The 27,576-nt window shown below is 44.7% G+C and overlaps 1 protein-coding gene across 3 annotated transcripts in view; it reads right to left on the reverse strand.

Annotated features, from left to right (window-relative positions):
* Nucleotides 1-27,576, reverse strand: part of RTTN (rotatin) — a 385,080-nt gene that overhangs the window by 272,988 nt on the left and 84,516 nt on the right. For all 3 annotated transcript variants that reach the window (XM_033934249.1, XM_033934250.1, XM_033934251.1), the window contains 3 exons: nt 18,395-18,607; nt 10,183-10,295; nt 3,560-3,686 (listed from right to left, as the gene is read on the reverse strand). In XM_033934249.1, the coding sequence (XP_033790140.1) occupies nt 3,560-3,686; nt 10,183-10,295; nt 18,395-18,607 (453 nt within the window). The remainder of the gene's footprint in view (nt 1-3,559; nt 3,687-10,182; nt 10,296-18,394; nt 18,608-27,576) is intronic.

Here is a 27,576-nt window from a genome sequence, read left to right on the forward strand (position 1 = left end):
AGGAGGGATGCCCACTCCCTCCTGCTACCAGATGTTCCCCCAACCTCCCTCCTCGTACCTTTGTCAGAAGTCGGGAGCAGGTGGAAGCTTGGTCTGATGCATGGGGAATGGCCTAAGGTCCTAATTGGCTCAGACACCTTAGGCCCCTCCCCATTCCCCATTCATCATAAGATGCACCGTGGAGAGGAAGGCCTGCCATTTTGAACTTGCGGGCCTTGGAGCAGGAAGGACCGAGCTTCCCTCCTGCTCCAGATTTCTAACAAAGGTATGGGGTATAGGAGGTAGGGGGAACATCCAGTGGCAGGAAGGTGTGGGATCCCTCCTGCCTCTTTTTTTGGGGGAGGGGAGGGAATGCTTTTGGGGACCTCCATTGGCAGGAGGGGGTGGGATCCTTCCTGCCATTTTTTTTCTTGGGCGGAAGGGTGTCAGTATGGCAGGAAGGAGTGGGCATCCCTCCTGCCAATTTTCACTGGTGCCGGGGGGGGGAGCGATTCGGCCCCTGGTGTCATTTTTTTCGGGGGACATCAGGGAGGACTCTCTTCGGAGGGGGAGAGGTTTTTCTTTCTTTTTTTTTTAATGAAATAGATATTGTGTGTATAATATTATTATGGATTTGATTAATCACTTATTCAAAATTCTAAACAATGTGAAAAACAGTAAAATTACAAATTTCTAGGGAAATCAAACCAAATAAATACGACCAACCTGACAGAACATATAATACAATAGGAAAAAATGGGGAAAGAAATACAAGTTATTGATAGTAAATAAAACGAGTAAGGGAAAAAACAATAGGAGGGGGGAGAGCAGTGGGCTTCAAAAAAAGTTAGGAAATAGATTCAATTGATGCTCCTAATCTAGCTTTCTAGCTGTCAAATAAGACAAGTAAGGGAAAAAACAATAGGAGGGGGGAGAGCAGTGGGCTTCAAAAAAAGTTAGGAAATAAGATTCAATTGAGGCTCCTAATCTAGCTTTCTAGCTGTCAAATGCATCATTAAAAAGAAAGCATTTTGACTTGCTCTTGAATCTGTCCAAATTGTGTTCTTCCCGTATGTAAGAATTGCCACTGCTGGGTCAGACCTGTGGTCCATCGTGCCCAGCAGTCCGCTCATGCGGCGGTCCTTAGGTCAAAGGCCAGTGCTCTAAATGAGTCCAGCCTCACCTGCTTACGTTCCAGTTTAGAAGGAACTTGTCCAACTTTGTCTTGAATCCCTGGAGGGTATTTTCCCCTATAACAGACTCCGGAAGAGCATTCCAGTTTTCTACCACTCTCTGGGTGAAGAAGAACTTCATTACGTTTGTACGGAATCTATCCCCTTTCAACTTTAGAGAGTGCCCTCTCGTTCTCCCTACCTTGGAGAGGGTGAACAACCTGTCTTTATCTACTAAGTCTATTCCCTTCAGTATCTTGAATGTTTCGATCATGTCCCCTCTCAGTCTCCTCTTTTCAAGGGAGAAGAGGCCCAGTTTCTCTAATCTCTCGCTGTACGGCAACTCCTCCAGCCCCTTAACCATTTTAGTAGCTCTTCTCTGGACCCTTTCGAGTAGTACCGTGTCCTTTTTTATATACAGCAACCAGTGCTGGATGCAGTACTCCAGGTGAGGGCACACCATGTCCCTGTACAGCGGCATGATAACCTTTTCCGATCTGTTATCATGAGATGTTTGAGGGGTTTTTGCATGTACAGCCAGTTTCAAATCACCCCACAGCATCTCAATGGGATTAAGATCAAGGCTTTGACTCAGCCACTGCAGGACTCTCCATTTCTTAGTTTTCGGCCAGTCCTTGGTGGATTTACTGGTATGTTTGGGGTCATTGTCATGTTGCAGTGTCCAGTTCCGCTTCAATTTTCTTACAGATGGTCTCACATGTTACTCAAGCACCCTCTCATACACAGTAGAATTCTATGAAAGTGGACTGGCCAGGTCCTACTGCAGCAAAGCATCCCCAATCCATGACACTTCCACCTCCATGCTTCACAGTTGGTATGAGGTTCTTGTCCTGGAATGCTATATTTGGTGTACACCAAACATGTCCTTGAACACTATTCCAGAAGTCCTGGTGTTTGTCTACGTTCTCTCTGGAAAACTTCAGCCGGCCTTGATGTTTCTCTTAGAAAGTAAAGGTTTCCTCCTTGCACACCTCCCATGTAATTTAAATTTGTGCAGTCTCTTTCTGATTGTAGAGGCACGCATTTTCACATCAACAGTAGCAAGAGCCTGCTGTAGGTCTCGTGATGACATTTTAGGGTTTTTGGAGACTTCTTTTAGCATCTTGCAGTCTGCTCTGGAGGTCAACTTGCTTGGATGACCAGACCTGGGCATGTTGGCAGTTGTTTGGAAAATTCTCCACTTGTAAACTATTTTCCGGACTGTGGAATGGCTAATGTCAGGATATCCACAATGAATATACATGAGAGAGATTTGCATACCAAGAAGGCAGTGCAGGCAAATCTCTCTCATGCATATTCATTGCGGATATCCTGAAAACCTGGCCTGCCTGTAGACCTCGAGGACCAGAATTGGGCAGCCCTGTTGTAGAGGATACCTACAACCCTCAGCCACTGCCGCACATTGAGCTAAGAAAGCAAATAGAATGTTAGGAATTATCAGGAAAGGAAAGAAAAACAAAGATGAAAATATAATAATGCCCTTGTATTGCTCTCTGGTACGACTGCACCTCAAATACTGTGTGCAATTCTGGTCACCACATCTCAAAAAAGATATAGTGGAATTAGAAAAGGTACAGAGCAGGGTGACAAAAATGATAAAAGGGATGGGACGACTTCCCTATGAGGAAAGGCTAAAGCAGCTAGGGCTCTTCAGCTTGGAAAAGAGACAGCTCAAGAGTGATATGATAGAGGTCTATAAAATACTGAGTGGAGTGGAAAGGGTAGATGTGAATCACTTGTTTACTCTTTCCAAAAATACTAGGACTAGAAGGCATGGGATGAAGCTACTAGGTAGTAGATTTAAAACAAACTAGAGAAATTATTTCTTCACACAACATATAATTAAACTCTGGAATTCATTGCCGGAGAATGTTGTGAAATCAGTTAGCTTAGCAGGGTTTAAAAAAGGTTTGGATAATTTGCTAAAAGAGAAGTCCATAGGTTATTATTGAGATGGCCTGGGAAAATCCACTGCTTATTCCTAGGATAAGCAGCATAAAATCTGTTTTACTAATTGGGATCTAGCTATGAACCTGGGTTGGACGCTGTTGGAAACAGGATGCTGGGCCAGATGAGAAGGTGGCAGACCTCACGCATCATAAGAACATAAGAACAGCCTTACTGGGTCAGACCAATGGTCCATCAAGCCCAGTAGCCTGTTCTTATGGTGGCCAATCCAGGTCACTTGTACCTGGCCAAAACCCAAGGAGTAGCAATATTCCAAGTTACCGATACAGGGCAAGAAGTGGCTTCCCCCATGTCTTTCTCACCTAGATAAGATTTTAGATAGTGCTGGGGAGGAGTCTGCTGTCTTGATGCATGTGGGTCTGTCCCTGTATGGCAATTCTTATGTTCTTATCAATACTATGTCATTTTATAGTTCTTACCTTTATCATCTCCATACAGTAGTGATAGACTTTAGCTTTTACAGTCCACAGAGGATATGAAAGTAGCTGCAGAAACACTTTTAGACTCTCCATCTGTAGGAATGGGCTAGCCTGTGCAGACTTCCAGCTACAAGCAGAAAAAGTGTAATTGTGAATTATGATTTATATGGTTTCAAATATCATAAGTATAGCGAAATAAACTATGTGTTACTCCAATTAGATTTTCACCATCTATATTCTTTAAAGACATATTCTAAAATGAAATTTCTTTCTGAGAAAAAGCACTAAAAACAGTTAACTTTTGACTTTATCAAACTGTAGCACTTGATATGTCAAGCATTATCTTGTCATGTAACTAATTCATGGTATGCCTAAAAATGATTTGTGACAAACTGAAGAATAGTTGTAGTAAAATTAAAATGATTACTTCATCAGATCATGTAGATGGATGGAATTGACTGTACATTCCTTGATGTATGGGATTCTGCAGTTATGCTATTTTGAATTATATTTTTGTGTGATCCACCAAGGCTACTGGCTTAGTATAAATCATTATAGATAGATACATAAAAAAATAAAATGGCATGCTTGTTTTACTATGTCGACAAAGCAATGTAAGTAGATCTAAAACTGCAGTTAACCATTTGGCAACAAAGGAGAAATTAGGTTCTTACCTGCTAATTTACTTTCTTTTAGCTTCTCCAGACCAGTAGAGGTTAACTTTACGATTGGGTATATATCTAATCATGACCAGCAGGTGGAGACTGAAAACAAAACTTTGGGACAGTATATCCTAGCCCCTCCTCTCTATTTCCCTCAGTCTGCCGAATAGCCAAGCAGAACCAAGAACTGGAAAACAACAGAGAGAAAAAACAATACTCCGAAAGGAGTAACAAATAACATACCCAAAAATGCTGTTGGAAAATGCAGAGGAGAAATTCCCGAAGGAATAAGGTCCCCATAGCTCGCCAGCTAAGCCAGCCGAGCCACAGCCGCTGTTCTTCAATTCTCCCCGGCCCTAGAAAAATACTAGAACCCGCAGCAAAAACCAAAAACTGCCCGCGCAACAGCCCCAACAACAACAACAACAGACAGGGTGGGGACCTCTACTGGTCTGGAGAAGCTAAAAGAAAGTAAATTAGCAGGTAAGAACCTAATTTCTCCTTCTTTAGCACTCTCCAGACCAGTAGAGGTTAACTTTACGATTGGGACGTACCAAAGCAGTCCCTCTCACGGGCGGGACCCCCGAAGGGCCGATACCAGAACACGCTCACCGAACACCGCGTCCCGACGCGCCTGAACATCTACCCGATAATGCCGAACAAATGAATGCAAGGAGGACCAAACCGCAGCCTTACAAATATCCACCGGAGGCACGAGCGACGACTCAGCCCAAGAAGCCGCCTGACCCCTAGTGGAATGAGCCTTGAGAAACTCCGGAACCGGCTTCTGACTCAGAAGATAAGCGGAAGCAATCATCTCCTTGATCCAACGCGCAATAGTAGCCTTAGAAGCGCCAGCCCCCCGACGAGGACCCGCCAGAAGCACAAAGAGATGATCGGAGCTCCGAAAATCCCGGGTCCGCTGCACATAAGCATGGAGGACCCGACCGACATCCAACTTGCGCAGCTGTCGTTGCTCAGAAGAACCCTCCCGACTACCCAAGACCGGGAGGACCACCGATTGATTGACATGAAAAGGAGAAACTACCTTCGGCAGAAAGGAAGGAACAGGCCGCAAAACAACCCGCTCCTTCGAAAACTCCAGGAAGGGAGCCCTACAAGAGAAAGCCTGTAGCTCAGACACCCGTCTAGCGGAAGTAATGGCCACCAAAAAGACCGACTTCAGCGTAAGGTCCTTCAACGAACAGCCATCCAACGGCTCGAAAGGAGGGCGCACTAGAACAGAGAGAACCAGATTGAGATCCCAAGAGGGAATCGAGGGCCTTATGGGAGGCCTGATCAACTTGGCCGCCCTAAGAAAGCGAATCACATCAGGAATGGCTGACAAACGCTGACCTGTCACCAGCCCCCGAAAAGCCGACAGGGCCGCCAGATGAACCCGAAGAGAAGACCAGGCCAGGCCCCTATCCAGGCCATCCTGCAAAAACTCTAGAATGTTAGGCAGAGAAGCGCGAAAGGAGACCACTCCCCGCGCTCGGCACCATTCCTCAAAAAGACGCCAAACCCGTACATAAGCCCGAGAGGTAGAAAGCCTCCGGGACCCCAAAAGTGTAGAGATCACCTTGTCGGAATATCCCTTCTTACTCAGGCGGCCCCTTTCAAGAGCCAAGCCGTAAGACAAAAGGGAGACGGGTCGAACATGGGAATGGGACCCTGCATCAGAAGATCGCACTCGAGAGGCAGAGGAAGAGGATCCGCCACCAGATGCCTCACCAGATCCGCATACCACGGACGACGAGGCCAATCCGGAGCCACCAAGACCACCAGCCCCGGATGGCGAACAATGCGAAGCAGTACTCTGCCCACTAATGGCCAAGGAGGGAACACATACAACAGCCCCTCCGTTGGCCACGGTTGGACCAGAGCATCCAGACCCTCGGCCAGACCGTCCCTGCGACGACTGAAGAAGCGGGGTACTTTGGCGTTGCCACTTGTAGCCATCAGATCCATCAGGGGCTGCCCCCAAGCACGCACTAGCAACTGAAACGCCTCGGCGCCGAGACACCACTCTCCCGGATCCAAGAAGTGACGACTGAGGAAGTCCGCCTGAACGTTTTCTACCCCGGCAATGTGAGAGGCCGAGAGGTCCAGAAGATGCGACTCCGCCCAAACCATGAGCCGAGCCGCCTCCTGCGCCACCAGAGTGCTCTTGGTGCCCCCCTGACGATTGACATAAGCCACCGCCGTGGCATTGTCCGACAGGACTCTGACCGACTTGCCCAACAAAAGGGAGTGGAAAGCCAACAGCGCCAGCCGGACCGCCCTGGTCTCCAACACGTTGATCGACCAGGAGGCCTCCTCCGTGGACCAGGTTCCCTGAGCTGAGTGACCCAGACACTGGGCCCCCCAACCCAGGAGACTCGCATCCGTAAGGAGCACCGTCCACTGCGGAAGATCCAGACCCACCCCCTGAACTAGGTGAGGGGTCCGGAGCCACCAACGCAGACTGCAGCGCGCCAAGCCTCGCAGGGGGACCGGAACATCCATCCCGTGCCTCTGGGGAGACCACCTCCGGAGCAGAGCATACTGGAGAGGACGCATGTGGGCCCGCGCCCACCTCACCACGTCCAGGGACGCCGCCATCGACCCCAGGACCTGGAGGAAATCTCGCGCCCGAGGACACCGGGACGCCAAAAGCAGGCGAATCTGAGACTGCAATTTGCTCACCCGGGCCTCTGGGAGGAAGACCTTCCCCAAGGAGGTGTCGAACAGCACCCCGAGGTACTCCAGACGCTGAGCCGGAACCAACCGACTCTTGGAAAGGTTGACCACCCAGCCCAGCGACCGGAGAAACTCCACCACCCGAGCCGTAACCCGGGAGCTTTCCTGCAACGACTTGGCCCGAATTAACCAGTCGTCCAGGTAGGGGTGTACCAGAATGCCCTCCGACCGCAAGGCTGCCGCGACGACCACCATCACCTTGGTGAACGTCCGGGGAGCCGTGGCCAGCCCAAAGGGAAGCGCACAGAACTGATAGTGCCGACCCAAGATCGCAAAGCGCAGGAAACGCTGATGAGAGGTCCGAATAGGAACATGCAAGTAGGCCTCCGTCAGATCGAGAGAAGTGAGAAACTCCCCCGGCTGAACCGCCAGAATGACCGACCGCAGCGTTTCCATACGGAAAGAGGGAACCTTGAGAGCCCTGTTGACCCCTTTCAAATCGAGGATGGGCCGAAAAGTCCCCTCCTTCTTGGGCACCACAAAGTAAATGGAGTACCTGCCCGTGCCCCACTCCGGGGGGGGCACTGGAACTACTGCCCTGAGATCTAGCAAGCGCTGAAGGGTCTGGCGAAAAGCCTGCGTCTTCCCCGGAGTCTGACACGGAGAAGCGAGGAAAAAATCCGGCAGAGAGCGGGCGAACTCCAGGGCATAACCGTCCCGCACCACCTCCAGGACCCACTGATCGGATGTGATCTCGGCCCATTTGGGAAAAAAATCGCGCAGCCGGGCCCCCACCGGAACCAAGGGGGGCGCCGGCAAGGCGTCATTGTGCAGGACGGGAAGCGGGGGAACCGGCGGAGGGGTTCCCTGCCCCCCGACGGGCCCCCCGAAAGGGCTGCATGCGCTGGAAGAACCGACCCCGGGAAAACCCCGGAGACTGGAAAGAAGCAGCCCCACGCCCAGGGCGATACTTGCGAAATTCCCGCAAACGCCCCCGGGCCGCACCACCCCGAGACGCCGGGCGGGCACGGTCCTCCGGCAAACGGGGAACTTTCGAGTCCGACAGAGTCTGAATCAACTTATCCAAGTCCTCTCCAAATAAAAACGACCCCCGAAAGGGAAATTTAGTAAGCTTAGCTTTGGACGCAGCATCCGCCGCCCAAGCGCGCAGCCACAACACACGCCTTGCGGCCACGCCAAAAGCCATGGACTTAGCCGAGATCCGCACCAAGTCATACAGAGCATCCGAGAGGAATGAGGCAGCCATCTCAATCTTCGCTACCTCCTGATCCACCAGAGACCAGTCGTCAGACTCTCGATCCAAGACCCGCTCCGCCCACCGAAACACGGCGCGAGCGACCAGTCCCCACAAATAGCCGCCTGGACCCCAAAGGCAGAGACTTGAAAATTTTGCTTAAGGATGGTCTCCAATTTGCGCTCCTCAGAGTCCCGCAAGGCAGAACCGCCCTCAACAGGCACGGTATGCCGCTTGGAAATAGCCGAGACCACCGCATCCACGACTGGCGAAGCTAACGTAGCCCGATCCCCTTCAGGAATGGGATACAGGCGAGCCATGCTGCGCGCCAGCCGAAACGGCGTCTCCGGCGTTTTCCACTGCTCAAGAATAATATCCCGAATATCCTGATGCATAGGAAAAGAGCGGGAAACGGAACGGATCCCTCGTAACAGAGGGTCCCCCACACGCGGAGTCTCCGGCGGCGCGTCCTCAAAACGCAAAGCCGAAGAAACCTGTTGAATAAGGTCAGGCAGCTCATCTCTCTGAAAAAGGCGCACCACGGACGCCTCGTCACTGGAGAACGGGAAACCCGACAACCCGCCGCCAGCTTCCGTCCCCTCCAGAGGGTCCTGGAATTCCTCAGAAGGGTCCAGGTCCTCCTCCAGACCGACACGTTCCTCCGACCACAAATCCTCGTCCCACGACACCCGCGGACGCTTGGACAAGAGAGGCGGCGGAGGGGACGTCACGTCAGACGAGAGAGGCAAAGCCGCAGGGAGCGCGGAGGAAACCCCACCCCCCGAGACCCCCTGGGCGCAACCGGGACCCCCAGCCGCCTGAAAATAGGCTTTGCATAATGAAAAGAAAAAATCAGGGGAAAAACCCCCCGAGGGTCCCAAGGGACTCCCTGCCACAGCAGGGGACCCAGCAGAAACCTGCCCCTGCTTAGCCAAAACAGGGGGAAGGTCACCTGAGGTGGAAGACAAAATGGAGGGGCCAGACAGAGAAGATGGCGTCTTTCCCGCCAAAACAGCTCCCTCCATAGCCTGCAGCGGCTGAGAGACCTGAATAGTCTCAGCCGCTAAAACAGGCAAGCCGGCATCAGCTGTCAAAATATCAGCTGAGAGGGAATCCTCTAAAACCCGACCGTCGGCGGCTCGGGGAATCCCTCCGTGGGCGGACGGAGAAGACCGGGCTTCTCCACCGTTCCCTGCCGACTCGCGAGGCACCATCGGCGGGGAGCTCTGGGCGCCTGCAGCCGCTGCCGACGGAGCTCCTCCACCGCACCGGCCTGAACACCGCTTGCACAGGCCGGCCGCGAGTGCCTCGCGTCTGGAGCACAATGAGCACTTTTTCCCTTTAGAAGTGCTCATTGCTCCATACGCGACCTAGCTGTAAAAAAGTGCCGGTTAGTTGAAAAAATACAGTAAAATACAGTTTTCTTAAAGGGAAACAACCCTCCAGACCAGCACTACCTCAGGATTTTTTTTTTTTTTTTTTTTACACAGAACAGACTCCACAGGCTCTCGAAGCAATATGCCTTGCTTGATTTAGGGGGCAAGGCTTACTGCTGAGGCTCCTCTAAAAAAATATGGGGAGGTGGAGGAAGTGGGGGGAGGGACCCCGCTCGTGACCCGCCGGGTTTGACACCCCCGAGGTCGGACGAACCCCAAACAGAGTCCGTCCAAGCTCCGTCCGGCTAAAAACAGGGACAATAAACCTCTAAACAAATTCCAACAGCCCTACCAAGGGAGATGGGTACAGATCACTCAACACCTGCTGGAGACTGAAAGAAGACTGAGGGAAATAGAGAGGAGGGGCTAGGATATACTGTCCCAAAGTTTTGTTTTCAGTCTCCACCTGCTGGTCATGATTAGATATATACCCAATCGTAAAGTTAACCTCTACTGGTCTGGAGAGTGCTAAAGAAAGCCCAGTTTTCTAATACAGTTTCTATTTGTTTATGTCTTCCATAGAAATGCTGTAAAATCACAAATTATTAAAGTATGTCAAAAAGCTTATTAAGAATATCAGTATCTTACATGTCTGAGCAGATATGGATATAATCATCAACCAACTGATAGTGCTGATGAAATGGAAGGCTATTTAGAGCCTTTTCTGCTAGTTCCACTAATTCTACAAGATTTTTTTCTTCCTGAAAAAATGAAATAATAAATATTAAGAAAGAAACTTACATAATGGTTTAATGACAAGTTAAATGCTTTTAATTACTAAGTCTCAAATGTTGAAGTAGGTTACCTGTATTCAGATTAGGGATCATAATACAGGGGACCTTTTACTAAACTGCATTAGGCACTAACACATTTTAAAATGATGTACCATGGAAGATTAGGTTCTTACCTCAATAATCTTCTTCCCAATAAAAAAGCACAAGCCCTGAACCTGTGGATAGTGAATCTTCATCTGCAAGATATGCAGAAGGCATCATCTTGTTTAACTCTGCTTCCCCTGCCCTCTCTCCTCAGTTTGTACCAAAGCAGAGATAACCCCTGAAAGAGGAGAAATAATAAAGAGGGGCACCAAGAATCTCCCCAATGACAAAGTTTTGATCTGCTCAGCAAGAAAACACAACTTGTTAACAAACCTGAATAAATGCATGTAATAAATCTGAACTCCCCAGGGAGAACAGTATAGAAAATTGAATGAATGAATAAATAAATAAATAAAATGCAACCTAGCATCAACAAGGCAAAATGAAAACAACCACTTACCTGAGTGCAACCAGCGCTAACATTTGTTTGGCTCTGACTCTGTCAAGAGCAACCCTGTATAGATACTCCTTTCTCTTTGAAACCATTGCTTTTTATTGCTTTCTCTTGTTTGAGCACAGTTAGACAAGTCTCTGCAGTCATATACCTGTTTGAGGCTTTTTAAAAGCAAGCTACACTAAATACTGATGGGGCGAGGCTTCAGGACTCATGTGCTTTTCTACTGAAAAGCAGATTATTGAGGTAAGAACCTAATCTTCTGTTCCAGTGCAAAAAGCACATGAGTCCTGAACTTGTGGGACGTAACAAAACAGTCCTTTGAGCCTAGGGCAGGAAAGAAGAGCCTGCTGCTAGCAGAGCAGACGCAAAAGCGAAGTCCTTTTGTGCTCCCACATCCACTCTGTAAAACTTAGTACTCATAAATATATGTAGAGTTGACCACGTAGTTGCTCTATTAATCTTCTTGGGCAAAATTGTTCTGGACTCCACCTATGATGATGCCACACTTCTGGTAGAATGCACTTTCAAAGAAATTAGTGGATGTTTACTTCATCCTGTGTAAGTAAAGGAAATTGTCGCCCATATTCATCTAGAAATTGAGACCTTTAAGGCCGGCTTTCTTCTACACATCCAGAGCCTGTTAGGTTGAAGAGATGATCTAATAACTGAAAACCACTTGGTCACCTCCAGGTAATGAATGAGAACCCTTCTGACATCTAGTCTTGCTATAATTTTGTTCTGCCTGTGGCTTGGAATGCCAGTCAGACTTCCTGATTCACAGGGAACATCTACACCACCTTTGGCAGAAAGGAGGGAACTATACGCAGGGACACTCCTACCTCCATGATTCTGAGGAATCATTCCCTGCACGACAAGGCCTGGAGCTAAGAAATTCTTCTAGCTTAAACGATGCCTACCAGGAAAATCATCTTCACAGTGAGGTTCATCAGAATGGCCTCCTCTAAGGTTAAAGTTTCATAAAGGAAAATTTAATGCTTCCTTCAAAAACCTGGAAATATTCAGGTGAGAGGCCAAGGAACCCTCTTCAATCAAACTTGAAAACAAGATAGACTAGCCACCTGAACCTTTAAAGGAACTAACCACCAAGCCCTTCTCTATACCTTCCTGAAGGAATGAAAGAATCGCTGTTATTGGAGTCCTTACCGGCTCTATCTGCTGCTCCAAACACCAATATTGAAATAATTCTGAGGCTTTCGCATAAGCCACTACTGTGGCAGGTTTCTTAGGAGTGTGGCTAAGACCATCTCTGAGTACACTTTTTATACTAGGGCCATGTGTTCAAGAGCCGTGCCATTAAGCCAAAGCATTCCGGAATCTCTAAGACAATTGGACCCTGTGAGAGTAATGTCTGATAGAGAGGGAGTCTCAGAGACTAAATCTGCATATGGCATGCAGATTTAGTCTCTGAGACTCCCTCTCTATTAGACACTACTCTCACAGAGTCCAATTGTCTTAGAGAATCCGGAATGCTTTGGGCTTACGGCACGGCTCTTGAACACATGGCCCTAGTATAAAAAGTATACTCGGAGATGGTCTTATCCATGAAGATCACCAGCCCTCAATGCGTCACTGTTCTTCAGATGACTCAGCCTGTTGAAGAATGGAGATGTAACATTAATATCATGACTCAGCTCCTTTCATTTTTTACAGCTCTGAATCATACTTTTTGCTTTTGCTTCCAATGAACACAGAGGAAGCAGGAGAGCAGGATAGGTCATTAAATTGGCCTTTTGAGCTAATTAAGGGGAATGAATGGTATGCTACAAACACTGAATGTGAGATAAAGCAGAGGTTATCAAGATGATATTGCCAAATGCTAAAATACACAAGCATCTCATTCTCTTCTGGTTAATAACAAATTTTCCTCTCCTATGATTCTCTCTCACAATCTTAGACTTCAATAAATAACTACCTAGGCCCCTTACATGCATTCCTTTTCTGTGACATCTTTCTGTTTTCTGTTTCTCTAACAGATTGAGAAATCATATGATGGGATCATAGAACAAGTAAGAGGACTTTGTGCCATACAGAGCAAGGGTAGCATGAGAACTGGAATGAGTTTGGTTATGCATATGCAAGTCAGAGCTAATCCAAGAAAGCTAAAAAATCAAATAGGCATTTTCATTCTTCTCTGTCCTCTATATGTTAAACTGAAAACTAAACTTTTTGCTTTCTTAGCCTTTCTCATCTTTTACTGTCTTCTACTTATGTGGGCCCCTTGGCTTGCATTCCTTTCTTGTGTGCTGTATTGCTTTACTGATAATAATTACGAGAGGCTTTCTTTTGTTTAACTTTTTCATAGTGTCATGTCTTTATATTTCTTTCATTTTGGTTGAGAGGGAAAAGGGTTGTGCCACAGAGAGATCATAGGATTATTCACTTTACTCCTCCTTCCATCAAGGGCTATATTTTAGGCTTTGTTAGCAACATAAGAAAAATAATGCCCGATTTTACTGCTCCTTATGGCAACCCCTGGCCATAAATTATGGCCTCTCAACTAAGAGTTTTGCGAGTAACAAAAGCACTTGCACAAACCAGAGTTTGACTTGAGCACATGACAGAGACAAGAGATTACATGAACTAAGCTAGACAGAGCTAATAAATATGTATGTACATGGTAAGCTGAACCCTATAAAGTTTGAGCTCCTAGTTTCAGCAAGTAGGAGGACTTGCTTTCTCTGACACAATACATTTCAGTGTTAGAGGGGGCTATGCTTCCCTGGGGGAACTCTGTTCCTGTGCAACAGAGAGAATGTCTCTAGGTGGGAGTACAGTTCTCCTAAATCTGTCTTAACTTGTTTTGTTTGAAATGTTATTATGTATATGGTGTGTCCTGAGCTTTGTGTGCTACATGAGTAAGATTTATTTCTACTTTTTATAACTCTTCTTCCTATCAGTGTGTATCAGAATAAGCTAACCAGAATAAAGAAAGCAAGAAGAGAGTTGTATCTGTGCAAATGGTGTGCAATTGATTTCTGTGATTTCTATGGTACTGGATGGATACAAGATCGGTGTCTAGGCCAAAGGATGACTCCAAAACACTAATGCCCTCTGGCGTGCATCTGAGGTCTGACAGACCTATCATTGGCCAAAGTGGGAACACATACAAGAGATTCCTGGTTGGCCAAGGTTGTACACCGGCACTTCCTCGTGCACTCCTTCAACTGAAGTATCTCTCGGTCTTGTGAATGCAGGCTAACCCCATCAGATTGAACATCGGATACCCCCAGCGCCAAACAATCCTGTCAAACACTACCTGGGACAAGGACCGCTCCCCCGGATCCATCGTCTGTCGACTGAGAAAGTTGTCCTAAACATTGTTCACTTCCGCTACATGCACTGCTGAGATGGCTACCAGATGATTCTCTGCCCAGTGAAACAGCTGGATCTCTAGTTTTAAAGGTGCATTCTTGGTGCCTCCTTGTCTGTTGATATACACCACTGTTGTGGCATTGTCTGAGAAAACTCTGACTGCTTTCCCTTCTAGGGACTCCTTGAAGGATAACAATGCCATTCGAATGGCTCTCAATTTCAATCTGTTGATGAATAATGTTCTCTGCGAAGGCTCCCAGCAACAAAGGGCCGGATGACATTTGCAATGTCTTTCCGTAAAGGCTGGCATCTGTAGTCAGGATCACCCATGTTGCTATGCATAGAGGCAATCTTTTGAAGTTTCCTGCCTCAGCCAACATCATAAATTGTGACAGGCTTCCACTGTCCACTGCAAGAGAATCTGAAGGAAGTCTGTCTGTGGCGACAATAATGCACTCTGGAAAGGTCAGAGAGCTTTTGTCCACAGTACCACCTCTGTCGTCACCATAGACCCCCCAATACCTGTAATAATGCCATGCCATGAAAGCTAGCATTGCCAGAATTTCTGAAATCTGTCACCTCAACTTTTGCCGGTGAGCCTCCAGAAGGAAGACAGGCCCTCTGCCATGTTGAATACAATCCCCAGATACTTCAGGATTTGCAAGTGAACCAAATGACTCTTTAGGAAATTAATAATCCAGCCCATTTCCTGCAATAGGTGGACTACTTGTGCCACTGCCTTGTGGCCCTCTGCTTGGGACTCTGCAAGGTCCTACTAGGAAAATCCTTATCTGAACCCAAACCCTTACTATCACCTCTCCTTTTCAACCTCTATGTCAAACCAGTACTGGACATAGCGGAAAAACACCAAATCAGAATACACTCCTTCGCTGATGACCTACAACTCTATCTTCCCCTAGGCCATCACAGAGACGCACAAATCTACAACCTCCAATCTTGTTTAACTGAAATAAAGACCTGGATGACTGGGAACAAGTTACAGTTAAATAAATCCAAGACAGAACTTCTCTGGATCCACAAAGATCTATGCGTATAACCCCGTTCATCCTTTTCATGGGCCACAAACACCCTTACACCCCAAGATAACATTTGCAGCCTAGGAGTAACTCTTGACTCTAACTTATCAATGACAGATCACATATCCAAACTAGTATCATCCTCCTTCTACTACCTCCGCCAGCTAAAAACAATACATGCATACTTCTCAGAACTCAAATTTGCCCAACTACTCTACACTTTTGTACTATCTCGCGTAGACTATTGTAACACTCTACTAGTGGGCCTGCCTACCAAAACTCTCTCTCATCTCCAAAGGGTGCAAAACGCTGCAATCTGCCTTCTAAAAAACCTAGGCATCCGCGACCATGCTACCTCTGCATTAGCTTCCATGCACTGGCTGCCCATTCAAAAACGCTGCACCTTCAAGGCATTGGTCCTTGCTTTCAAAACCTTCCATGAAACGATTCCTTACTATATGAAAACTAAACTACAAATCTACTTCCCAAAGCGACCACTGAAGTCCCAAGGAGAAAAACGACTGACCATACCTCCTGGCCGCTCCCTCAAAACTGAAACAGCCTGCAAACGCTCCTACTCACATTTCATACCCAAACTTTGGCACACCATCCCCCCCCCCCCATCTGTCAGATCACTAGATGGATTCTGGAACTTCAAGAAGGCCATGAAAACCGTCCTCTTTACAAACCCAGCACCTTAAAATCATTCACCCAGAAATGTCATCTCTGTTCTGTCTGGATTATTATGGATGTACTTTGTAACCCGTTCTGGGCTCCTTTGGGAAACCGGGGTAAAAAATTGAATAAATAAATTCAACTTTTAATGCACCTCACCCTCACTGTGATTTTTCCCATAGGCTTCAATAGCCTTACTCACTGTGCCATGATACCTGCCTGCTTCAGCACAGGATTTCTGCTGAAATTAAAAGGAGAAGAAATATACATCACAGATTTACTGGACAAACCTGGTCTTTTGACTGCCAGTTAGACTGAGGTTGGACTGAACCTAAACCCCCGGAAAACTGCGCCATGAAAGGGGGGAGGACCACGCAGCTGGCCCACTGTTTGTCCTGGCAAAGCCAGGAGGGAGCCCATACAGATTCAGCTCAAGCTCCTGACAAAATCAGGGATGAGAGCACCTACACAGGGGATGACCCCTGAGCTCTAAAAAATTTCAGCAGGCTAGCTAGTGTCCCAAAGGGGCTGATCCTGCAAGCAGCAGACTTCTGCCATGCAAGTCTTCATTTTCTCCCAGGCAGAATTCCTACCAAGTGGGAAACTCCGGGCACCAAGCCACCAAAGAACACTGAGCAAAAATACCTGAAAATAAAACTGCAGAGCAGATCAAAAACACTTCTGAGCAATTTGTTTGCAGAAATCAAACTGAGGTGACAAAAGCAGCTCCCTGGGAAGGAGATGGAGTTACAGAATATGATTGACAGTTTTCTGCAAGGAACTTGCTGGTTCAGATAAAAGACCCTAGCGTTCAGGACCACTAGACACATTGCACTAGAACTTTGGATTATGACCCAAGTAACTCCTAGAGACTACATTGGTAACTTTGCGGAACCAGGTCAGAGACAAGTAAAGTGTACTGCCATGCTGAGAAACAGCAATGTATGCCGTGGCCCTGCAGGAGCAAGTCACTAGACAGCCTTGTTATGTCTAAAGAACATTTTTATTTTCTCTTCCCTACCTGTGAATGCAACAGGATTCTCTACCTGATACTTATAATAAATAGTATTTTATTTTACCTGCATCTGTTGTGGGGCCCCAGTATGTCCTGGCTCCAAGCCCGCACTCGCTCACGTTACCACATGGCTATTTTACGGCTGCAGCAAAACCCAAACTAGGATGTGCTAAGGCCACTTTTTAGTAAAAATTACCCACTCTGAGTAAAGTAAACATTAAGTCTTCATATTTAAAGACTAAGGGCTCCTTTTACAAAGGTGTGCTATAGCGCGCGCTAGCCGAAAAACTATCGCCTGCTTAAAAGGAGGCGGTAGCCGCTAGCGCACCTTTGTAAAAGGAGCCCTAAATCAGTAATAGAAAACAATTCTGTTTCTCATTATTTCTATCTCACTGTCTCATGATTTACAAACATCTACAGTAAAACCTTGGTTTGCGAGCATAATTTGTTCCAGAAGCATGCTTGTAATCCAAAGCACTCGTATATCAAACTGAATTTCCCCACCGGAAACAATGGAAACTCAGACGATTCGTTCCACCACCCCAAAACTTTAATACAAAGTACTATGCGCACTTGTATTGCAAGACCTCGCTCATTAAGAACAGTCACTACACTCCTGTAGCATCAGAGAGAGAAGAACCATCGGCTCAGTTGTGATGTGTGTACTTGTATTGCAAGACATTGCTTGTATATCAAGTTAAAATTTAATAAAATGTTTTGAAACAAGTTACAGTAAAACCTTGGTTTGCGAGCATAATTCGTTCCGGAAGCATGCTTGTAATCCAAAGCACTCGCATATCAAAGCGAATTTCCCCATAACAAATAATGGAAACTCTGATGATTCGTTCCACAACCCCAAAACTTTAATACAAAATACTGTACTGTTGTGCATGCTCGTGTCGCGCTTATATTGTTCAGATGCGATGCTTGTGTTACGTTCAGCTGCGCTCAACGATGCGACCCGTGTATGTTGTGCATGCTTGTCGCGCTTATATTGTGCTCCGTTGTGATGCTTATGCTGCGTTCAGCTGCACTCAGCGATGTGACGCGCATATGTTGTGCATACTTGTACGTGGCACACGTCGACACACTCGTATTGTAAGACAACGCTCGTTGATTAAGTTAAAATTTGCTGCTGAGTTTGTATTTTGTCTGGTAGTGACCTTTTTCACTTTAAATAAAAATATATATATTAAAAAATATATATAAAACGTTTTGCTTGTCTTGCAAAACACTCGCACACCAAGCTACTCGCAATCCAAGGTTCTACTGTATTTCAATTTGACTACAATATGTATCATTGTGTTTCATTTTGTAGCTTTCAAAAACCATACGATAAACAGCTGAAACTAAAAAGAAAAAAAGATTTAGAACTTTAGTCTAAAATTAAAGTTGGTTAACTGAATTTTTAACTTTCTGAAATGCAGTTCTGAAAAATATATATTAATATAATGGGAAGCCATACCTTCTTGCTGATATCAGCCAAAAATGAGCAGGTACATTCTATTGAATACACAGTTTCAGCAGCTTGTTTATAAGTATTATAATTATCAGAATTTAGTTGCTCCAAATAAGCTGTGATGGACTCATGATTGCTGGGATATGTAATGTAAAAAGACATGTCCAATGATAAAAGAAACAATGCGGTCATCAAGCTGTCTGGTAGAATGCTGCTGGCCTTCAAAAGAAAGAAGATGATGTTAACAGGAAAATTATACGGCAGAAATTAGGAATGTTGCATTATAAAAAGAGGGACTGGAGGAATGAAAAAGAAAAATAAATACTCTTTCTTGTCCCTGAAGAACCTACTATTCCCAAGGAACAAAAAGAAAAAAACTGCAGGAAGGGTGTACAAGACGCCAAGTCTTTAATAAGCAAACAGTAAAATGAACATAAACAGTTTGTATCCAAAAAGTTGGAGAACCTGGACCCAACACGGTCCATGTTTCAAAGAAACACTCCTTCCTCAGGGGTCCAAAACTGTATCATATACTGGGGAACCTTATGGATAACAGCTGGAAACAGCGTTGTGGTGAATAACTGAACAGGCTGAGTCAACTCCTTCGCAGTGCGGGTACGAAAGTGGAGGAGTTGACCCAGCCTGTTCAGTTATTCACCACAACGCTGTTTCCAGCTGTTATCCATAAGGTTCCCCAGTATATGATACAGTTTTGGACCCCTGAGGAAGGAGTGTTTCTTTGAAACACGGACCGTGTTGGGTCCAGGCTCTCCAACCTGTTTGCTTATTGTTCCTTGTTCGACAAATCACAGCAGTTCTGTAGAATTTTTTATTTGTGAGCCTACTAGACCACCAGGCACAATAAGGTAGGACATGGGGGTTAGTCACCACGAGGGGGGGGGAGAGGAGAGACGGAGATAGTAGGGGAGAAGAGAGGGAGGGGAGGGAAGAGACGGAGGGACGGATGGCAGGCAGTGCAGGGAGGGAGGGAAAAGTCAGGGGAAGGCTCGGGGAGAGTTCTCTGGGTCCACATTGCCATGGTATAGTAGGTTCTTCATGGCAGCAGTTCCCGCTTCCGTGGTACTACCATAGAATGGTCTACCACTACCGTGGTAATACCGGGCAAAATTGGCAATGCTTTCCCGTGACTATGGGAATTACCACAGTAACCATTACCATGTCACTCTCTAGTAAGAAGGACTTGCAAGATTATTTTTGATTTGCTGAAGTATAGCATTGGGGGGGAAAAGACAGAGGGATGAGGAGATGTACAGCCTAAAAAGCATAAAGCCATAGACTGCACATTTAAGTGCAGAATAGCATTACAGAACATGCACATATGTGTCAATACATTTTTGTACCCAAAATATAGCAGCAGCTAGTGCAGACTTTTCTGTACATGCTTACAGTGTGCTTTCTCATGTTAGCAGACTCTTTTTTGCATGCTGCATCTGGGCACAAAATCTTTTTTTTTTTCCACATTCATTAGGAAGACATAGCTAAGCTCTAGTGTACAGCTCTTGCATAAGTTTTACTGCATTGGCTCATATGCTTTTAACTGAGACAAAGGAAGATTAATGGAGTTGCCCAAGGCTACAAGAAGCATCAATGGATTTGAACCCTTTGCTTTCTGATTCTTAGACTGCTGCTTTAAGTACCAGATTACTCCTCCATTTCTGGTTATAGCTACCTATTAAAACAGATGACTAAGTTTCCAAGTTTATTTAAAATTTGATATACAGTGGTACCTCGGTTTACGAGTGCACCAGTTTGCGAGTGTTTTGCAAGACGAGCAAAACATTCGCAAATTTGGTGCCTCGTAAACCAAGCTTGCCTTGTTGTAAGAGCGCCCCCCCCCCCCCCCCCCCGGCGATCCGGCATCCCCCCCAGCGATCCGGCATCCCCCCCGTTCGCATTGCCCCCCTCCACCGTGATCCTACTTCCCCCTCCCCCCCCCGAGCAGTCAATGACACCCTTTACCCAACTTGGCACCAGTGCCGGTGCACGAAGATCCTCCCTCTTCTGGCGCGGCCTGGGCTGGGCGGTGCGTTGGAGATCCTCCTTCTTCTGGTCTGGGCTGGGCTGGACTGGCTTTGAGCATTTGCGCATGCTCAAAGCCTTCTGGTCTCGCTCTCAATCTCGGAGAGAGCGAGACCAGAAGGCTTTGAGCATGCGCAAATGCTCAAAGCCAGTCCAGCCCAGCCCAGCCCAGAAGAAGGAGGATCTCCGACGCACCGCCCAGCCGCGTCAGAAGAGGGAGGATCTTCGGGCACCGGCACTGGTGCCAAGTCGGGTAAAGGGTGTCATTGACTGCTCAGGAGGGGGGAAAGTAGGATCACGGTGGAGGGGGGCAACGTGAGCAGGGGGGGATGCTGGTTCGCAGGGGGGGGAGCTGGATCGCGGGGAGGGGTTTGGAACAACGTCGGATTCTTCAAGGGGGGGAGAATGGAGCAGCGCCGGTAGCCTCGTGGAGGGGGGGGAGTAGGTGGAACCAATCAAAGCAGTTTCCCTTACTTCCTATGGGGAAACTTGCTTTGATATAGGAGCAATTTGGTTTACGAGCATGCTTCTGGAATGAATTATGCTCGTAAACCAAGGTTCCACTGTACTGCCTTATCAATAGTTTCAAAGTGGTTATACAATAAAATCAGGGGAGGACAAATAATAACAAAGACATCATCAATTAAGACAGTGGACAAATAAGACAAAAGGACATACTGAAACGAATGGCAAAAGGGAGAACTACAATATAAATAAAGGAAAGAAAAAGGTATAGGCAAATACAAAAGGTAAGGGTAACACATAGCAGTCCAACTTAAGTGGGCTGAAAGTAAGTTTTTATAAAATCCTTAAAAGGACAATCAAACTTGGAATTCATCTTTAAAAAGGAATGTTTTAACAAAAGATTTGAATTTCTCCAAGGATGCTGTCTCTATCAAATAGTTAGGCTTTGAATTCCAAATGGAGGGAGCAACAACCGAAAAGATGGAATTTCTCCTCGTATTGATGTGTCTGAGTGATGGAACTACTAATAAATTTTGATCTGAAGATCGGAGGGTACATGAAGAGGAATTTGGAATCAAAAGTTTGTTAAATTCTGGCTGTCCAGTTTTTCTTGTTTTAAATGCCAGCAGTAATGTTTTATAAGTGATACGGTGGGCGATGGGGAGCCAATGGGCTTTCATCGAGAGGTGAGTGACATAGTCAAATTTCTTGACCTTAAATATGATTTTGACCACAAATATATCAGAAACTAGATTCATTATGAAGGGGTGCTGAAAAGTTCTCAGTCCAACCAAGAAGGGAATGACATGGAGCCATGAAACTTACAAGTTATTCTGCATATTCACCCTTAACTTGTATTTTTCCAGTTTTGGTACAAATGTTTTACACTGTGGCATCAAAGACTAATATAAGCAGACACTTTTAGCACATCGTATATATTTTCAAAAAGGAAGAAATCCACAATATTAAACATTAGGTATTATTAGATATGGCTTAATTTATTGCGTATGAATTAGTACAAAAGGATATATAGAAAAACAGCCATTCAATCAAGTCTAGAAACACAGTTTCAAATATTCAAACCAATAATGTAACATCAATTAAAAAAAAAAAAAATTTATGATAAACTTTCCTCCTCTTCTATTAAACTGCGCTAGCAGTTTTTAGCGTAGAGAGCCACGCTGAATGGCTTGTGCTGCTCCCAACGCTCATTGAGTTCCTATGAGCATCGGGAGCAACACGGGCCATTCAGCGTGGTTCTCTGCGCTAGAAACTGCTATCGCAGTTTTGTAGAAATGGGGGTGGGGGTTAACAACCACAAGATATAACATTTTAACATAAACATAAAATACATTATGGTCTAAAAATGTCTGAATGACAGACAAATCACTCACAACGAGCATTGCTCATAACTTCCACTTCACATTCACTTTCCTCTACCAGCGTGACAATGTAATAACATTCCTTGGTTTAAAAAGAGGCACATGACTGAACACTGTTTAATCTATTAGAAACAAGCAGAGGGCAGCAAAACCTTATACACAATGAAAATCTTAAAAGCTTGAGAAAGCATGTTTGCTTGATTTCTACAGCTAAAATAAACAATTTCCCCCAAATTTGTATTTTTGTACAGTAGACTCTCGGTTAACCGGTACCCATGGGGATTGATATGTAGTTTCTGGTTGCTTGAGAGTTACTATTATAAATAGGCCTAACTAATACTAGATCCCATACTATGCCAGACCATAAACTGTTCTGGGCAAACTACCAGACATGTGGTAGCAAAGTGCCAAGATTAAATTTCTGTCATAAATTTTTATTTAAAGTATTACAGTATTTCTTTGATTTTTTTTGCTGGTTGCTTGAGAGTTCTGGTTTCTCGAGTTCCGGTTAACAGAGAGTCTACTTTATTTCATTCAGTTTTAAATATTACTGCTTGTATATTACATAATAACAACATAAAAATAGGTATACTGGGTCAGTCCAATGGTCCATGTAGCCCTCTATCCTGTTTCTATAGTGACCAATTCAGGTCACAGATACCCAACAGAAACAGAAATAGTAGCAATATTCTATGCTACTGATCCCTGGGCAAGCAGTAGCTTCTCCCTTGTCTTTCTCAATAGCAGATTATGGACTTTTCCTCCAGGAACTTGTGCAATCTTTTTTTTTAAACGCATCTATGTTAACTGTTGTTACTATATTGTCTGGTAGAGTTCCAGAACTTAATTATTCTTTGAGTGAAAAAAATAAGCAGGAAACTACAGGCCAGTAAGCTTCACTTCAGTTATTGGAAAAATAATGAGAACGTTGCTAAAGGAAAGGAAAGTGAAATTCTTAGAATCTAATGGATTACAAGAGACTGGAAGATCTAAATATGTAGAGGAGAGGGACAAGGGAGATATGATACAGACATTTAAATACTTGAAAGGTATTAATATAGAACCAAATCTTTTTCAAAGAAGAGAAAATGGTAAAACTAGAGGGCATAATTTGAGGTTGCAAGGATGAAGACTCAGGAGCAATGTTAGGAAATTATTTTTCACGGAGAGGGTAGTAGATGCCTGGAATGCCCTCCCGAGGGAAGTGGTGGAGAGGAAAACGGTGACAGAATTAAAAAAGGCATGGGATAAACATAGAGGATCTCTAATTAGAAAATGAAGGATGTAAATTAAAGAACTAAAGCTGGTACTGGACAGACTTGCACAGTCTGTGTCTCATATGTGGTGATTTGATGTAGAATGGGCTGGGGTGGGCATCAATGGGAACTCCACTAACTTGGAACATGAGGATGTTACTGGCCAGACTTTATGGTAGATATCCTGTAAATAGGATGGTTGGATAGGCTGGAGTGAGCTTGGACGGCAACTTCAGCATTTGGAACCTAGAACAAAGCCATTGGTTTCCGCACCGCACAACAGAATGTCATATCTAACTTCACTCTTTCATCAGGCATCACTCTCACTATGGAAAAATCCACCAAGGTACTCGGCTACACCTTAGATGACACTCTCACAATGAAATCACACATCTCTAACCTTCGGAAAAAGACCATCTACACTATGCGTCAACTGCGACTCACAAGATCATACTTCCACCCATATCACTTTGCTCTGATCATTCAGATGATGGTCTTACCTCAATTGGACTATTGCAACTCTGCCTACATTGGCATCAACACCACTCTTATCCACAAACTGTAGCTCATCCAGAACACAGCCATTAGACTAATCTACAAATTAAAGAAATATGATTCAATCACAACCTTCATCAGGCAACTACACTGGCTCCCAATATCATCCCGAATAATTTTCAAAACTTCATGTATCCTACACCAGATTTTATACGGAAACTCAGCAGCCCCTCTCATCCAACTATTCTTTACTGTTTGGTCAACATCAAGAAGAATCCTTAACAGAGTTCAGCTAAACCTGCCATCCACAAAATAACTCCACTACAAGTGAATTTTCTACTCTATGTTAACTTTATCTGAGTGTAAAAACCTGGAATGACCTACCAGAAGCAATCAGAAACTACACCGCATTCAGGAAAAACCTGAAGACCCACCTCTTTGACAATTAACTGTTTCAGCTTCTGTATAGCACCCCCTACTTCTAGACCTCTCCCTTGCTTCTCCATGCCCCCCCCTTTGATCTTCCCACTTCCTCTTTGATCTGTCACCTTGAGCTTGTATAGGTTTGTGCAACTCACAAATGGAAGATTAGATTAGATTAGGACAATACCAGGTGGACTTTACAGTCTATGACCCAGAAATATCAAAGAAGAGACAAGTTAATTTAATTATTTATATTTAATGGGTATAACTAATGGGCAGACTGGATGGACTGTTCAAATCTTTATCTTCCATCATTTACTATGTTATTATATTTGTTTTAACTTCATTGAGGGTACCCTAGTTTTTGTAATTTTTGATGGAGTAAAAAAATCAATTCCATTTTACTTCTTCAACACCACTAGGGATTTGGTGGTCCTCAATCATATCTCCCTTCAGCTGTCTCTTTTCCAAAATAACCTCTTTAGCCTTTCATCATATGAGAGGAGTTCTATTCCCTTTATCATTTTGGTCACTCTTCTTTGAAATGTTTCTAATTCCACTATATCTTCTTTAAGATAAGGAGACCAGAATTGAATGCAATACTCAAGGTGAGATCACAACATGGAGTGATACAAAGGCATCATAATATTATTGGACTTATTTATCATCCCTTTCATCATAATTCCTAGCATCCTGTTTGCTCTTTTGGCTGCCACTGCACATTAAGCAGAAGATTTCAACATATTGTCTACAATAACACCTACCCCTTGTTTTACTAAGGTGTGCTGATTAGCGCGTGCTAAACGCTAATGCATCCATAGACTAACATGCATGCGTTAGCGATTAGCGCGTGCCAATAAAAGTTAGCGCATCTTAGTAAAGCAGGGCCCTAGCTCTTTTTCTTGGTTGCTAACCACTTAAATGGACCTAGCATCTGATAACTATGATTTGGATTACTCTTCCCAATATGCATCACTTTGAATTTGTCCACATTAAATTTCATCTGCCATTTCAATGCCCAGTCTTCCAATTTCCTAAGGTCTTCCTGCAATTTTTCAGTCTGCATGTGTTTTAACAACTTTGAATGTGTTCGTGTCATTTGCAAATTTAATCACCTCACTCCACTGAGAAAAATGGTCATTTAACTCTACTCTCAATCTTCTATCCAATAACCAATTCCTAATCCAAAGCAGAACATTGCCTCCTATACCATGACGTCTTAATTTTCTCAGAAATCTCTCAAACGGAACTTTGTTGAAAGCTTTCTGAAAATCTAGATACACTATGTTAACTGTCTCACCTTTATCCACACTTTTTTTCACATGTTGAAAGAAATGAAGCAATTTGATGAGGCAAAACTTCCCTTGACTGCATTCATGCTGTCTTTGACCCATGTCTGTCTATGTGTTCAGTAATTATATTGTCTATAATAGGTCCCATTATCATGCCCAGCACTGAAGTCAAGCTTACCAGTCTGTAATTTTCTGGTCACACCTGGAACCATTTTTATAAATCAACATTACATTGATCACCCTCCACCAATCTTCAATTATTGCAGATCTTTTTAACAACAGGTTACAAACAGATCAATAACAGCAAATCAGCAATTTCGTGTCTGAGTTTGCTCTAGTCAATGTATCACTCTAACTCGTTAATTTAGCTCAGAACGTCTTACAGGCTCACTAAGATTTCTTTCATCTCCTCTATTTTGTCACCCTTGAAAACTATTTCTTGTACAGGAAGATCTCTTACATCTTCTTCCATAAAGACCAAAGCGAGAATTAATTCAGTCTCTCTACTTTGGCCTTGTCCTCCCCTACAAGCTTTCTGCTTCTAATGTACCTGAAAAAGTTCTTATGAGTTTTGCCTCTGAGGCAAGTTTCTCTTCTAGCCTTATCAATGTTTTGCATCTAACTTGCCAATGCTTATGTTGCTTTTTATTTTCTTCATTAGGATCCCCAGATCAATATTTTCATAAATCCTATCAGATTCTTCCAGATAGGTAGCTTACTTGTTACAACAAAAGCAATAGCAGGTTAGCGTATTTTTCGCTCCACAAGACACACTTTTTCCCCCAAAAAAAGTGGGTGGAAAAGTGGGTGCTTCTTATGGAGCGAATACAATTTTTTTAACACCTCTCCCCGCCCCCTTTTTTCAAATGCCGGTGGTCCAGCGCAGTCTTGGCAGGAGCTTTCTGCACTCCTTGCCCCTCCCTCGCTGGACAGCTACCTCCTTTCTTAATGCAGAACGGCAAATAAGGCAGGAGCGCCAGCTTTTCACCGCCTGCCTGGTCCCGCGATGCTCACCGAAAAGGAGCTCTGTCGAGCGATTGATTTTATAGCATGACTATTGGATCATCTTAACATCATGATACCGGGACAATAATCACAAACTGTGAGATAAGTACAACTTTTCCAACTGGGTTCTGGAGTTTAAATGACTTTTATTGGCAGTGTCAGGGAGCAGTGTCTCTCATTTTGAACACTGAATTTCGAGCTGTACAATTTTGCAATTTTTTTCTTTGGCGTGACTCTTTAAATTGCACCATTATTTTGGTTTTTCACTATTATTTAGAGCACTATGCACATTTGCACAGGTCCAGGGATGTTACACGCTTGATTTACCCTCTTTGGGTTTAGACAGCTCATAACTCTTTTACAGGTTCATCTTGATTATTGAGAGTCGTGATAACTGAGGACCCTATAAAATTTGCTTATATTGCTCAGTTAATTATATATAATACAAAAAACCACACACATTTATATAGTGAGGCTCCTCCAAAGTTTTGCATTATTGTTTGAAATGATTCTTTCAGCATCATATAGTCACATATCCTTTCTCCGTTGGATTCTTGTTCTGAAATCACATCTCCTTTAACCACTCCCAAGACAGGAAGAGAGATCAACTTGTCTATTTTTTTATATTAATCACCTTAGGAAGAAAGGAGGGGACAGGATGCAGAACCATTTTTTCACTGGAAAACATCAGGAAGGGATCAGTGCCTGTTCGCCTGAACTCTGCTCATTCTTCCAGGATGGTATTTCTGGGCTTTCTCACTCCTGCCCGTGCCTTTAGGTTTATCCTCTGACAGGCACAGAACCCTAGTCTAATTTACTTGTTTCCAACT

This window comes from Geotrypetes seraphini, chromosome 2, assembly GCF_902459505.1.
Source record: "Geotrypetes seraphini chromosome 2, aGeoSer1.1, whole genome shotgun sequence".
Taxonomy (NCBI): Eukaryota; Metazoa; Chordata; class Amphibia; order Gymnophiona; family Dermophiidae; genus Geotrypetes; species Geotrypetes seraphini.